This window comes from Scyliorhinus canicula, chromosome 17 (genome assembly GCF_902713615.1).
Source record: "Scyliorhinus canicula chromosome 17, sScyCan1.1, whole genome shotgun sequence".
NCBI lineage: Eukaryota > Metazoa > Chordata > Chondrichthyes > Carcharhiniformes > Scyliorhinidae > Scyliorhinus > Scyliorhinus canicula.
In genome coordinates this window covers 645,647-660,831 of record NC_052162.1, presented here as the reverse complement: position 1 = coordinate 660,831, position 15,185 = coordinate 645,647, and the positions used below count along the sequence as shown (strand labels likewise).

Below are 15,185 nucleotides of genomic sequence, written 5' to 3'. Positions count from 1 at the left end.
ATGCTACTGAGCTATAGTTAATAATAAAGTAATATGAATCTGTCTAGCAGTAATCAATAATCTAGTAGTCGCTAATAATATCCTTGTGTTAACTCTCTCTAATCTAATCTACTCCTCGTGCTGTTCTCAGGCTTTCTCCTTTGCTAACTACCCAGCATTCCATAAGGTCTGATTTATATACAGAGAAGTGGTGGTGCCCTCTAGTGTTTGAGTTACATGTAATAATTAACCCTTCACTAACCTGACTATATACATATCATTACAGCAGTCTATTAACTTTTCTAATTACTTGCAGCACTTGCATACAACCTTTTGCGATTTAATCACTCGGACACCCAGATCCCTCTGGATCTCTGAGCCCTAAAATCTCTCTCCATTTTGATAATATGCTTTTTCCATTCATCCTGCCAAAAGGGACAACCTTGTACTCCATTTGACAAATCTTTGCCCAATCATCTAACCTATCTCTGTCCTTATGTAACCTCCTCATGCCCCCTTCACAACTTACTTTCCTGCCTATCTTTGTATCATCAAATTTTGCAACCATACCATTCATCCAAATCATTTATTTTTTAAAATAAATTTAGAGTACCCAATTCATTATTTTTCCAATTAAGGGGCAATTTAGCATTGCCAATCCACCCAGCCTGCACATCTTTTTTGGGTTGTGGGAGTAAGACCCATGCAGAAACGGGCCAAATGTGCAAACTCAACATTTATCCACAGCCGATAACCTCACACTTATCCACAGCCGATACCTCACACTTATCCACATCTGATATCCTCACACTTATCCACAGCTGATACCTCACACTTATCCACAGCCGATAACCTCACACTTATCCACATCTGATATCCTCACACTTACACTTATCCACAGCCGATAACCTCACACTTATCCACAGCCGATACCTCACACTTATCCACAGCCGATACCTCACACTTATCCACAGCCGATATCCTCACACTTATCCACAGCCGATACCTCACACTTATCCACATCTGATATCCTCACACTTATCCACAGCCGATAACCTCACACTTATCCACAGCCGATACCTCACACTTATCCACAGCCGATATCCTCACACTTATCCACAGCCGATATCCTCACACTTATCAACAGATGATATCTCACACTTATCCACAGCCGATACCTCACACTTATCCACAGCCGATACCTCACGCTTATCCACATCTGATATCCTCACACTTATCCACAGCCGATAATATCACACTTATCCACAGATGATATCTCATACTTATCCACAGATGATATCTCACACTTATCCACAGCCGATATCCTCACACTTACCCACAGCCGATACCTCACACTTACCCACAACAGATATCCTCACACTTATCCACAGCCAATATCCTCACACTTATCCACAGCCGATATCCTCACACTTATCCACAGCTGATATCCTCACACTTATCCACAGCCGATAACCTCACACAGGATATATGTATGGAGTCTGCACATTCTCCCCGTGTGTGCGTGGGTTTCCTCCGGGTGCTCCGGTTTCCTCCCACAGTCCAAAGATGTGCAAATTAGGTGGATTGGCCATGTTAAATTGCCTTTAGTGTCCAAAAAAGGTCAGGTTGGGTTGTGGAGATAAAGTGGATAGGGTGGAGGCGTGGGGCTTGAATAGGGTGCTTTTTCGTAGGGCGGGTGCAGACACGATGGGCTGAATGGCCTCCTGCACTGTAAATTCTATGATCTGTATTTGGACATTTGTTACTCTTAAGGGTACCGACCATATGTTTGAAATGACTGCCCTGATCAATTGGAGCTAATGACCTTGCGGTGATTAATTCAGTTGCTACCAAGTTGGGTAAGTTTAAGTACTGAGGGGAAGAGGTGGCTTAGATCAATCAATTAACCCATGACATTCTCTTGCATTCATTGTAGTTTATTAAAATGAAAGAGGTTGCTGTATTTTCAACATTGGAGTTGGTAGATCTGAAGGAGAAGATCTGCTTGTTTGCAAGCGGTTGGATGCTTCTAATGTCAGTTCATTCATTTAAAAAAAAAATACTTTTAAATAATTTTTCCAATTAAGGAGCAATTTAGTGTGGCCAATCCACCTACCTGGCATATATTTGGGTTGTGGGGGTGAAACTCACGCAGACACGGGGAGAATGTGCAAACCCCACACAGTGACCTGGTGCCGGGATCGAACTCGGGTCCTCAGCGGCATGAGGCAGCAGTGCTAACCACTGTGCCACCGTGCTGCCCTATGTCAGTTCATTCATAAGTTAGTGCCCAGGAACAACATTAAAGGTAGAACAAATTTATCAATGTCCTCATCATGTAATTTTATTAAACACATGCCCTCAGTGAATATTATTCTCTAAAATCTGTTGTTTTTATTTGTCTTTGCAGGAGTGGCAAAATGCTGAGAGGACTGTAAAAATAATAAAGTGTTCCAAAGGAGTTTAAGTGATCAAGAACACCCGAAATATTCAGTGCCAATGCAGCAACACAGGCGACAGCCAGAATTAGTGGAAGGAAATCTTCCTGTCTTTGTATTTCCAACAGAACTGATATTTTATGCAGATGATCAGTCAACACACAAACAAGTGCTGACTCTCTACAACCCTTATGAGTTTGCCTTGAAATTCAAAGGTACACCTGCACCTTTACATTGATTTACACCTTTTAGTGGTAAGGTTCCTGTTACATTCTAACATTTCCTCTTTTGTCCTTTCAGTTCTGTGCACAGCCCCAAACAAGTATGTTGTTGTTGATGCTGCAGGTGCAGTGAAGCCTCAGTGCTGTGTCGACATGTAAGTGAAAAGTGTTTGTTACGTGAAACTGTTAGTGAACTGAGGCAAATTGTCCTTTGTCATTAGCTTTGGATAGATGTTAAAGTTAGTGACACACGGGAGGGATTCAAACTAGTATGGCAGGGGTATGGGTACCGGAGCAATAGGTCAGAAGGTGAAAAAATTGAGGGAGAACTAGAAAATAGGGCCACTATGGCTGAGGAAGAGCAGACAGGGAGATGTTGCTGAAAACAGTGGGTCTGGTGGCCTGAAGTGCATATCTTTTAATGCAAGAAGTATAACAGGTAAGGCAGATGAACATAGAGCTTGGATTAGTACTTGGAACTATGATGTTGTTGCCATTACAGAGACTTGGTTGAAGGAAGGACAGGATTGGCAGCTAAACATTCCAGGATTTAGATGTTTCAGGCGGGATAGAGGGGGAGGTAAAAGGGGTGGAGAAGTTGCGCTACTGGTTAGGGGGAATATCACAGCTGTACTGCGGGAAGACACCTCATAGGGCAGCGAGGCTATATGGGTGGAGATCAGGAATAAGAAGGGTGCAGTCACAATGTTGGGGGTTTACTACAGGCCTCCCAACAGCCAGCGGGAGATAGAGGAGCAAATAGGTAGATAGATTTTGGAAAGGAGTAAAAGCAACACAGTTGTTGTGATGGGAGACTTAACGTCCCCAATATTGACTGGGACTCACTTAGTGCTAGGGGCTTGGACAGGGCAGAGTTTGTAAGGAGCTTCCAGTAGGGCATCTTAAAACAATATTTAGATAGTCTAACTGGGAAGGGGCTGTACTGGACCTGGTATTGGAGAATGAGCCCGGCCAGGTGGTAGAAGTTTCAATAGGGGAGCATTTTGGGAACAGTGACCACAATTCAGTAAGTTTTAAAGTGCTGGTGGACAAGAATAAGAGTGGTCCTAGGGTGAATGTGCTAAATTGGGGGAAGGCTAATTATAATATTAGGCAGGAATTGAAGAACCTAGATTGGGGGCGGATGTTTGAGGGTAAATCAACATCTGACATGTGGGAGGCTTCAAATGTCAGTTGAAAGGAATTCAGGACTGGCATGTTGCTGTGAGGAAGAAGGATAAATATGGCAAATTTCACGATCTTGGATAACGAGAGATATTGTTGGCCTCGTCAAAAAGCAAAAGGAGGCGTTTGTCAGGGCTAGAAGGCTGGGAACAGACGAAGCCTGTGTGGAATATAAGGAAAGGAGGAAGGAACAAGCAAGGAGTCAGGAGGGCTAAAAGGGGTCACGAAACGTCATTGGCAAATAGGATTAAGGAAAATCCCAAGGCTTTTTACACGTACATATAAAGCAAGAGGGGAGCGAGGGAAAGGGTTGGCCCACTGAAGGACAGGCGAGGGAATCTATGTGTGGAGCCAGAGGAAATGGGCGAGGTACTAAATGAATGCTTTGCATCAGTATTCACCAAAGAGAAGGAATAGGTTGACGTTGAGTCTTGAGAAGGGTGTGTAGATAGCCTGGGTCACATTGAGATCCAAAAAGATGAGGTGTTTGGCGTCTTGAAAAATATTAAGGTGGATAAATCCCCAGGGCCTGATGGAATCTCCCCCAGAATACTGAAGGAGGCAAGAGAGGAAATTGCTGAGGCCTTGACAGAAATCTTTGGTTGCTCACTGTCTTCAGGTGATGTCCTAGAGGACTGGAGAATAGCCAATGTTGTTCCTTTGTTTAAGAAGGGTAGCAAGGATAATCCAGGGAACTACAGGCCAATGAGTCTTGGGTCAGTGGTAGGGAAATTACTGGAGAGAATTCTGTTTTTATAGTTAACATTCACCATGATGTAAGCACATACAGAACTTGCCTGTCACGTTCCCAAGGCCCCCTTAAATTCACTCCCTCGGTACTGACCCTCTGACAGTGCAGCACTCCCACAGTACTGAACTCCGAAAGTGCAGCACACCCTCAGTACTGACCCTCTGACAGTGCAGCACTCCTTCAGTACTGACCCTCTGACAGTACAGCACTCCCTCAGTACTGATATAGATGATTTGGAGTTGGGGACCAAGGGCAATGTGTCCAAGTTTGCAGATGACACTAAGATGAGTGGTAAAGTGAAAAGTGCAGAGGATACTGGAAGTCTGCAGAGGGATTTGGATAGGTTAAGTGAATGGGCTAGGGTCTGGCAGATGGAATACAATGTTGACAAATGTGAGGTTATCCATTTTGGTAGGAATAACAGCAAACGGGATTATTATTTAAATGATAAAATATTAAAGCATGCCGCTGTTCAGAGAGACTTGGGTGTGCTAGTGCATGAGTCACAGAAGGTTGGTTTACAAGTGCAACAGGTGATTAAGAAGGCAAATGGAATTTTGTCCTTCATTGCTAGAGGGATGGAGTTTAAGACTAGGGAGGTTATGTTGCAATTGTATAAGGTGTTAGTGAGGCCACACCTGGAGTATTGTGTTCAGTTTTGGTCTCCTTACTTGAGAAAGGACGTACTGGCGCTGGAGGGTGTGCAGAGGAGATTCACTAGGTTAATCCCAGAGCTGAAGGGGTTGGATTATGAGGAGAGATTGAGTAGACTGGGACTGTACTCATTGGAATTTAGAAGGATGAGGGGGGATCTTATAGAAACATTTAAAATTATGAAGGGAATAGATAGGATAGATGCGGGCAGGTTGTTTCCACTGGCGGGTGACAGCAGAACTAGGGGACATAGCCTCAAAATAAGGGGAAGTAGATTTAGGACTGAGTTTAGGAGGAACTTCTTCACCCAAAGGGTTGTGAATCTGTGGAATTCCTTGCCCAGTGAAGCAGTTGAGGCTCCTTCATTACATGTTTTTAAGGAAAAGATAGATAGTTTTTTGAAGAATAAAGGGATTAAGGGTTATGGTGTTCGGGCCGGAAAGTGGAGCTGAGTCCACAAAAGATCAGCCATGATCTAATTGAATGGCGGAGCAGGCTCGAGGGGCCAGATGGCCTACTCCTGCTCCTAGTTCTTATGTTCTTATGATCCTCTGACATGCAATATTCCCTCAGTACTGACCCTCTGAGAGTGCAGCGCTCCCTCAGTACTAACCCTCTGACCGAGCAGCACTCCCTCAGTACTGACTCTCTGACAGTGCAGCGCTCCCTCTGTACTGACCCTCTGACAGTGCGGCACTCCCTCCATACTGACCCTCTGACAGTGCGGAACTCCCTCAGTACTGACCCTCTGACAATGCGGAACTCCCTCAGTACTGACCCTCTGACAGTGCGGCACTCCCTCAGTACTGACCCTCTGACAGTGCAGCACTCCCTCAGTACTGACCCTCTGACAGTGCGGCACTCCCTCAGTACTGACCCTCTGACAGTGCAGCACTCTCTCAGTACTGACCCTGTGACAGTGCGGCGCTCCCTCTGATCGGACCCTCTGACAGTGCGGCACTCCCTCAGCACTGACCCTCTGACAGTGCAGCACTCCCTCAGTACTGACCCTCTGGCTGTGCGGCGCTCCCTCAGTACTGACCCTCTGACAGTGCAGCACTCCCTCAGTACTGACCCTCTGACAGTGCGGCACTCCCTCAGTACTGACCCTCTGACAGTGCGGCACTCCCTCAGTACTGACCCTCTGACAGTGCAGCACTCCCTCAGTACTGACCCTCTGACAGTGCAGCACTCCCTCAGTACTGACCCTCTGACGGTGCGGCACTCCCTCAGTACTGAATCAAATGAAAATGAAAATTTAAGATGAAAATTAAGTTACATTTTTCTCTTGAGGTCGTTATCGTTCTAAATTCTTGAAAGGTATTCAAGGGGCCATCAGGAAAGTGGAGTTCAGCCCACAATCTGATCAGCCAGTATTATTGAATGACAGCCCACAATCTGATCAGCCAGTATTATTGAATGACAGCCCACAATCTGATCAGCCAGTGTATTATTGAATGACAGCATGCCAAGCACTGGTTGGATTTCTTGTCTTCTTTTGAAAGTATTGATTATCCGCTCACACCCGGAGAGACTCTATTCCCCCAACCTCTTATTGTAAATACTTCTGGTTTGTGCACCTCCCTTTCATCGTTCACTTCACCCCATCTCAGCTATTGTGCTACTGAAACCTTTCATCATTTCAAACTTGACTATTGCTATGTTTTCCTGGGTGGTCTTCCATATTCTACCCTCTGTGAAATTGTGTCCACCCAAAATTCTCAAAACTTATGTCTCAACTCGTACCACATTCCTTTCCCCCATCACTCCTGTGCCCACTCACCTACATTTGGCTCCTGATTAAGCAGTGACATTATTTTTAAATTCTCATCCTTATTTTCATATCCCAGCATGGCCTTGCCGCCTCCCTATCTCTGTAATGTCCTCCAGCCCCACAACTTTCCAAGATATATCCAACCTTCTAATTCTGATCTCTTGATCTTGAGCATCCCGATTTTATTGGTTCCATCACTGGCAGCCGTTCCTTCAGCTGCCTGGGCTCCAAACTCTGGGATTTCCTCCCTGAACCTCTCCACCTCTCTTCCTCACTTTCCTGCTTGAAGAAGCCTTTGACCTAGCTTTTGGTCATCCGACCAAATAGCTCCTTACGAGGCTCGCTGACATTTTATTTGTTCATTTACGGAATGTGGGCCTTTTAATGCTTCTACACTCACATATAGAAACTTATAAAATAGGAGCAGGGGGAGCCATTCGGTCCTTCGAATTGCTCTACAATTCATTATCATCATTGCTGGTTATCAAACTCAATAGCCTAATCCCACTTTCCCCCCCATTTCATTACATAAAACGCGCTATGCAAATAAAAGTTGTTTTGTTCCATTATTCTCCATTTATAATTTCTATTTCAAGAAATCACAAAATGAAATGAGGAGTAATAATATTCTGGGAGATTGAGGCCTTTAACTCACAGTTGACCCCATTAGAAAATTCAGTGCAGAAGGCTCCCATTCGGCCCATCGGATCTGCACCAACCCACTTAAGCCCTCACTTCCACCCTATCCCCGCAAACCAATAATCCCCCCTAACCTTTTTGGACACTACGGGCAATTTAGCATGGCCAATCCACCTAACCTGCACGTCTTTGGACTGTGGGAGGAAACCGGAGCACCCGGAGGAAACCCACACACACACAGGGAGAACGTACAGACTCCGCACAGACAGTGACCCAGCGGGGAATTGAACCTGGGACCCTGGCTCTGTGAAGCCACAGTGCTAATCACTTGTGCTACCGTGCTGCCGTAGCACCAGTACATTGAGGGTTGCTCCTATCCTGTAGTTGTGACAGGCTATTTTATTCTCTCTCTCTCTCTCCACCACTCCCCATCTCAGTGTTATTCGCCATAGAGATGTGCGGCCTTGCCATTATGGTGTCATAGACAAATTCCGACTGCAAGTGTCAGAACAAAGTCAGCGGAAAGCACTTGGTAAAAAGGAGGTGATTTCTGTTCTCCTCCCATCTACAAAGGAGCAACAGCAGAAGGAGGAAGAGGACAAACACATCAAAGAACACTTGGCAGAAGCTGTATTCTTTGAACAGACCTCATTTCAGCAGGGTAGGTGAATTTTACTGTAGCTTCATCTGGTCAGTATTCTGAACTCAGTACCATGGGAGTTGGTGAGATGAATAAAAAGATGCTTTTAAGGATAGACACACAAGGAAGAAAGAAATGGAAGGTTATTCTGATCGGGTAAGAGGAGGCCCAGGTGGTGCATTACCACTGGCATAGATCTACCTATTTTACTCAATTTTATTACGTTATTACCTGTATTAAGCAGTATATAAATACAGTGGGAGGAGACAGACTGTCCAGAGTAAGCTGCAAAAATCTGTTAATTGGTAAAACGACAGAAGATCAGTGAAAAGTGTTCAGAAAATAATTAAATTTGACTAGAGTGGTGCAAATTGGGGCATGACGGTGGTGCAGTGGTTAGCACTGCTGCCTCATGGCGCTGAGGACCAGGGTCACTGTCTGTGTGGAGTTGGCACATTCTCCCTGTGTCTGCATGGGTCTCACCCCCACAACCCAAAAATGTGCAGGTTAGGTGAATTGGCCACGCTAAATTGCCCCTTAATTTGGGGAAAAAAATTGGGTACTCTAAAATTTTTTAAAAACGAGCAGTGCAAATTAAAACATGGGTCTGGTGATTTTGGGATCCCTAGCTCAAAGAAGGGCTGGACTGGGTACTAAATATTGTTGGATACAAGATGTTGAGGACAAATAGGGAAGGACTGAAAGAAGAAAAGTTGATGGTATTGATTAAGGAGAATATTGCAGTGCTGGAGGGGATAAGGACAGAATGTACCAGGTTACAGTTTGGGAATTGTAGTGACAGCATTACACTATGGGTGTAATGATGTGGAGATGCCGGTGTTGGACTGGGGTGAGTACAGTAAGAAGTATTACAACACCAGGTTAAAGTCCAACAGGTTTGCTTCAAATCACTAGTTTTCGGAGCACTGCTCCTTCCTCAGGTGAATTCTGGGTGTATTTTATAGACCACCAGATCGGAGGGAAATTACAGTGAGGTTAAAAAGAACTATAGAGTGGTTATAATTGAGGACTTCAATTATCCTCATATAAACTGGGATAGTAACAATGTAAAGGGCAGAGAGCTGGAAGAATTCTTTTTTTTTATAATTTAGAGTACCGAATTGTTATTTTACCACTTAAGGGCCAATTTAGCGTGGCCAATCCATCTACCCTGCACATCTTTGGGTTGTGGGGTGAGACCCATGTAGGCACGGGGAGAATGTACAAACTCCACACGAACAGTTACCCGGAGCCGGGATCGAAACTGGAACCTCGGCGCCGTGAGGTAGCAGTGCTAACCCACTGCGCCACCGTGCTGCCCCACCGTGCTGCCCCTAGGTGGAAGAATTTCTGAAGAATGTTCAGGAGAATGTTCCATATCATTATGTGCCCAGTCCAGCATGACCTGGAGGCATTGCTGGGTCTAGCTCTCAGGAATGAGTTGGCACAAGTGGGTCAATTGTGTCATATGAGGGACATATAAAAAAAATTAAAGTACCGCAATTTATTTCCCAATTAAGGGACAATTTAGAGTGGCCAGTCAGTCCACCTACCTTGCACATCATTGGGTTGTGGGGGTGACACTCACGCAGACACGGGGAGAATTAGCAAACTCCACACGGACAGTGACACAGGGCCGAATCCGGGTCCTCAGCACCGTGCGGCAGCAATGTTAACCATTGCATCACCATGTGGGGGACATTTAAGATACAATGATTATAGTCGATCTTGGTTAGCCATGGAAAAGGACAAGGACCAATCTAGAGTAAAAATAATTAAGCGGGGTAGAAATTGATCTGGCCCTGGTACATTGGAGCCAAGTATTGGCAGGTCAAACTGTAACTGAACAGTTTGCTGTCTTTAAAGAGGAGATCATTTGCATACAGTGCAAGTTACAGTCCCAGGAGGAGGAAAGGCAGGGTAAAGAAATCCAGAACTCCCTGGCTGATTAAAGAGTCAGGGAGTAAGATCAAGTTTTTAAAAAAAGCATGTATGCCAGATGTCAGGGCGATAACAAAAGTGAGAACCAGATTGAATATAGAAAGTTTGAAGAGGAAATAAGAGAAGCAGAGAAGGATTATCGTAAGATACTGGCAGCCAACAAAAAACAATTCAGAAATCTGGAGGAATATAAATAGTAAAAAAAATCTGGAGGAGGGGTGGTTCCAATCCAGGACCAGAAAGGGAATCTAAGCATAGAAGTATGGGACATGGCGGAGATACTAAATGAGTACTTTGCATCTGTATTTAATAAGAAAAAATGTATTGTCAAATTCATAGTGAAAGATGATATATTTGAGATACTGGATGAAATAAAAATAGAAGAGGTACCTGTTGGAACCAACCATTCTATGGACACGTGCTTGTAAGATTAGAATAGCGGTTTTAATATACTTACAACAGAGCCAGCCTGTTAGCCGTTGAACTTTCGGTGAACTGGCCGGCTGACCCTGTGACACTGATCTTTATACAGCAGCTCCTGGGGGAGGAGTCCTGGGCGGAGCCAAGGGAGAAGCCCAGTACAACTCTCGAGTATTCCCAGAGCTACTCCCCCTGGTGGTCAGGTAGTGCAACTACACTTACAATATAGACACATATATATACAGATTATAATCCTGTGTGAGTCACATTCACCCCCTGTGACAAAAATCGAGTCCAGTGGGGGTGGTGGCTCACAGAGTTAGTCTGTCCGGTGGACGAATTGTTCTTTTCGATCTGCGGAGCACCGGGGTTGCAGCCTCTTGCGGTGGCTGGGTGGGTGTTGAGAGCTGGGGTACGATGGCAGACTCTGGGACGGGTCTCGTCCGAACTTTATACACCTCTGGCTCGACCGGAGACTGGGGGCGCTGGGGGCGGGCTGGTTCTGGCGCGTGGAACCGGTGGGGTGAGCTTGCGGAATCGGGGGCGCGAGGGGGCGGCAGCATAGGGAACGGGGTAAGGGGTTCCTCAGTAGGGGTGGGGGGGGGGCTGGATACAGCGGGTGCCAGGTCCCGAAGGGATACTGTGTCCTGGCGACCGTCCGGGAAATCCACAAATGCGTACTGGGGGTTGGAATGGAGGAGGCGCACCTTTTCAACAAGGGGTCAGTTTTGTGCCCCCTGACGTGCTTCCTCAGGAGAACCGGGCCTGGTGTCCTCAGCCACGCCGGAAGTGAGACTCCTGTGGTAGTGCCCCTAGAAAAAATGAAGAGTCGCTCGTGAGGGGTTTGATTGGTCGCTGTACAGAGGAGGGACCTGATTGCGTGGAGCGCGTCTGGGAGGACTTCTTGCCATTGGGAGACTTGGAGTTTTCTAGACCGGAGGGTCAGCAGGACGGTCTTCCAGACCATCGCGTTCTCCCTCTCCACCTGCCTGTTCCCCCTGGGGTTGTAGCTGGTAGTCCTGCTCGAGGCGATGCCCTTGTCGAGCAGGTACTGACGCAGCTCGTCGCTCATAAAGGACGAACCCCGGTCGCTGTGCACATAGCTGGGGAAACCGAACAGGGTGAAGACACTATGCAGGGCCCTAATGACTGTGTGGGAGGTCATATCAGGGCATGGAATGGCAAAAGGGAATCGGGAGAACTCGTCGATGATGTTGAGGAAATAAATGTTCTTGTTAGTGGAGGGGAGTGGCCCTTTGAAATCGATCGCAAGGCGTTCAAAGGGCCTAGAAGCCTTGACCAGGTGGGCCCTGTCTGGTCTATAGAAGTGCGGTTTGCACTCTGCACAGATCGGGCAGTCCCTGGTGACCGCTTTTACCTCCTCGTTGGAGAAAGGCAGGTTTCGGGCTCTGATGTGGGCGAGCCGGATGACCCCTGGATGGCAGAGGTCAACGTGGATGGCTTTCAGACGGCTGATCTGCGCGCTGGCGCATGTCCCGCGGGATAGGGCATCCGAGGGCTCGTTGAGCTTTCTGGTCGATATTTAATATCGTAACTACAGGTGGAGTTCGATCCTCCACCGAAGGATTTTATCATTTTTTATTTTGCCCCTTTGCGAGTTGTCAAACATAAAGGCAACCGATCGTTGGTCGGTGATGAGGGTGAACCTCCTACCTGCGAGGTAGTGCCTCCAGTGACGAACAGCCTCCACGATGGCTTGTGCTTCCTTCTCAACTGAGGAGTGTCGGAGTTCTGAAGCGGATAGGGTACGGGAGAAAAATGCAACGGGCCTCCCTGCCTGATTTAAAGTGGCTGCTAGAGCTACCTCTGAGGCGTCGCTTTCAACCTGAAAGGGAGTGGATTCATCCACCGGCGATGTCTTCCTTGATGCAGCTGAAACCCTGGCGCGCCTCAGCAGACAGGGGAAATCGTGTGGCCTTAAAGAGTGGGCGGGCTTTGTCCACATATTGAGGGACCCACTGGGCGTAGTATGAGAAGAATCCCAAGCACCGTTTGAGGGCCTTGGGGCAATGAGGGAGGGGGAGTTCTAAGAGCATGCGGTCCGGGTCTGGGCCCAGGACTCCGTTCTCCACGACGTAGCCGAGGATGACCAGTCTGTTTGTGCGGAAAACGCATTTCTCCTTGTTATAAGTGAGATTTAATTTCTGTGCCGTTTGGAGAAAACGGTGGAGGTTGGCGTCGTGGTCCTGCTGGTCATAGCCGCAGATGGTAACATTGTCCAGATACGGAAACGTGGCCCGCAGCCCGTACTGGTCTGCCATTCGGTCCATTGCTCGTTGGAACACCGAAACCCCGTTAGTGACGGCGAAAGGAACCCGGAGGAAATGGAAGAGGCGGCCATCGGCCTCGAATGCCGTGTAGTGGCGGTCCTCTGGGCGGACTGGGAGCTGGTGGTATGCAGACTTCAGATCCACCGTGGAAAATAGCCGATATTGGGCGATCTGATTAACCATGTCTGCAATTCTGGGGAGGGGATACGCGTCTAGGAGCGTAAAGCGATTTATGGTCTGGCTATAGTCGACGACCATGCAAAATTTTTCTCCGGTCTTAACGACCACCACCTGAACTCTCCAGGGACTATTACTGGCCTCTATGATCCCCTCACTGAGCAGCCGTCGGACCTCCGATCGGATAAAGACCCTATCCTGTAGGCTGTATCGCCTGCTGCGAGTAGCTACTGGCTTGCAATCTGGAGTGAGATTGGCGAAGAGAGGAGGGGGGGAGATGCGCAGCGTGGCTAGGCTGCAGATAGTGAGTGGGGGCAGGGGCCCGCCGAAGCTGAGGGTGAGGCTCTTGAGATTGCACTGGAAATCCAGGCCTAATAAGAGTGGCGCGCAGAGGTCAGGCAGGACATAAAGTTTAAATTTAGAATAACTAGCGCCACGAATTGTGAGCGTAGCGATGGTGCATCCTTGGATTTGGACTGAATGGGAGCCCGAAGCGAGGGCGATAGTTTGGCTCACTGGAAAAATAGAAAGCGAACAGCGTCTTACCAGCTCTGGATGTATAAAGCTCTCGGTGCTCCCGGAGTCAAAGAGGCATGGCGTGCTGTACCCGTTGATCTGGACCTCTGCCATCGAACTTCGTAGGTGCTTGGGGCGGGATTGATCTAGGGTGACCGCGTTGAGTTGCAGGCCACGTGGTGAGTGCCCGAGGAAGTCCTATTCTTCAGATGAGCTTTCTGAGCATGCCGATGCAGATGGGGTCCGTGGATCGCACGTGGTGTGCGGCGAGGAAGATGGCGGCCCCCATGAGTCGCACGTGGCCGGCCGCATGGTGGGGGTTTGCCAAGATGGCGGCCCCCATGGATCGCACGTGGCGGGAGGGGGCGGAGTTGGGGCGTAGGCCGCAGCGTTTCGGACCCCACGGGCCCGCAGGTGTTGGGAGCGATTTGTTCTCTCTGCAGGGGAGTTAAAAACTGGGGCCCTTTTCGCGAGGCACACTCTGGCATAGTGGCCTTTCTTCCCGCAGCTGCTGCAGGTCGCGGATTGGGCTGGGCAGTGCTGCCGCGGGTGCTGGCTTTGGCCACAGAAATGGCAGGCTGGGGCAGCTGAGTAGTTGGCTGGGGTAGCAGAGTAACTGGCTTTGGCAGCGCGGTAGCTGGGGGGCCGTGCGGCACAGGCTTGGGGGGATTGTTGGTCGGGGGCCCACTATGAGGTCCCGGGGTCCGTGGGAAACGAGGTGAGGCTGCGGAAGGAGACTTCCATAGTGGTAGCAGCCTCCACAGTAGTGTCTAAGTCCTGGGCCCCCTTTTCTAGCAGTCTTTGGCGCACATAGTTAGATCTAAGGCCCGCTACGAAAACGTCCGCACAGCAAGCTCCCTACGTTCAGCCGCGGTAACGGCTTGATAATTACAGTCATTGGAAAGATTGTTCAGTTCCCGTACAAACTCAGCAAGCGTTTCTGTAAGCCGCTGACGGCGAGTCGTAAACACGTGGCGTGCATAAACCTCGTTAATGGGCCTAACGTACATTTTGTCCAATATTGCCAGCGCTGCGGTGTAAGAACCGGCCGGATTTAGCTGTGTGGAGATTCTGTGGCTTACCCTCGCGTGCAGTAGGCTGAGTTTTTGTTCCTCCGTTATTCCAGCGGTGCTGGCTTCTGCCAGGTAGGCTTTAAAACATCTCAGTCAGAAGACAAACACGGGACACCACTGACAGAGTACCCTTCGTCGTCCAGTACTTTCCTGGGGCGGAGAAACTACGACATCTTCTTCGCAGCCTCCAACACATCATCAGCGAGGATGGACATCTTGCCAAGGTCATCCCCACACCCCCACTACTGGCCTTCAAACAACCGCGCAACCTCAAACAAACCATTGTTTGCAGCAAATTACCCAGCCTTCAGAACAGCAACCACAACACCACAAAACCCTGCCAGGGTAATCTCTGCAAGACATGCCAGATCATCGACATGGACACCACCATTACACGTGGAAACACCACCCACCAGGTACGCGGCGCATACTCGTGCGACTCGACCAATGTAGTCTACCTCATACGCTGCAGGAAAGGATGTCCCG

General features: G+C 48.1%; 1 protein-coding gene across 1 annotated transcript in view; it reads left to right on the top strand.

Annotated features, from left to right (window-relative positions):
• The first annotated feature begins 2,389 nt into the window (after positions 1-2,389).
• mospd1 (motile sperm domain containing 1) overlaps positions 2,390-15,185 on the top strand; it is a 50,821-nt gene continuing 38,025 nt past the window's right edge. The window contains exons 1-3 of the mRNA XM_038775616.1: positions 2,390-2,632; positions 2,718-2,793; positions 8,079-8,302. Of these exons, the coding sequence (XP_038631544.1) occupies positions 2,479-2,632; positions 2,718-2,793; positions 8,079-8,302 (454 nt within the window). The 5' untranslated portion in view covers positions 2,390-2,478. The remainder of the gene's footprint in view (positions 2,633-2,717; positions 2,794-8,078; positions 8,303-15,185) is intronic.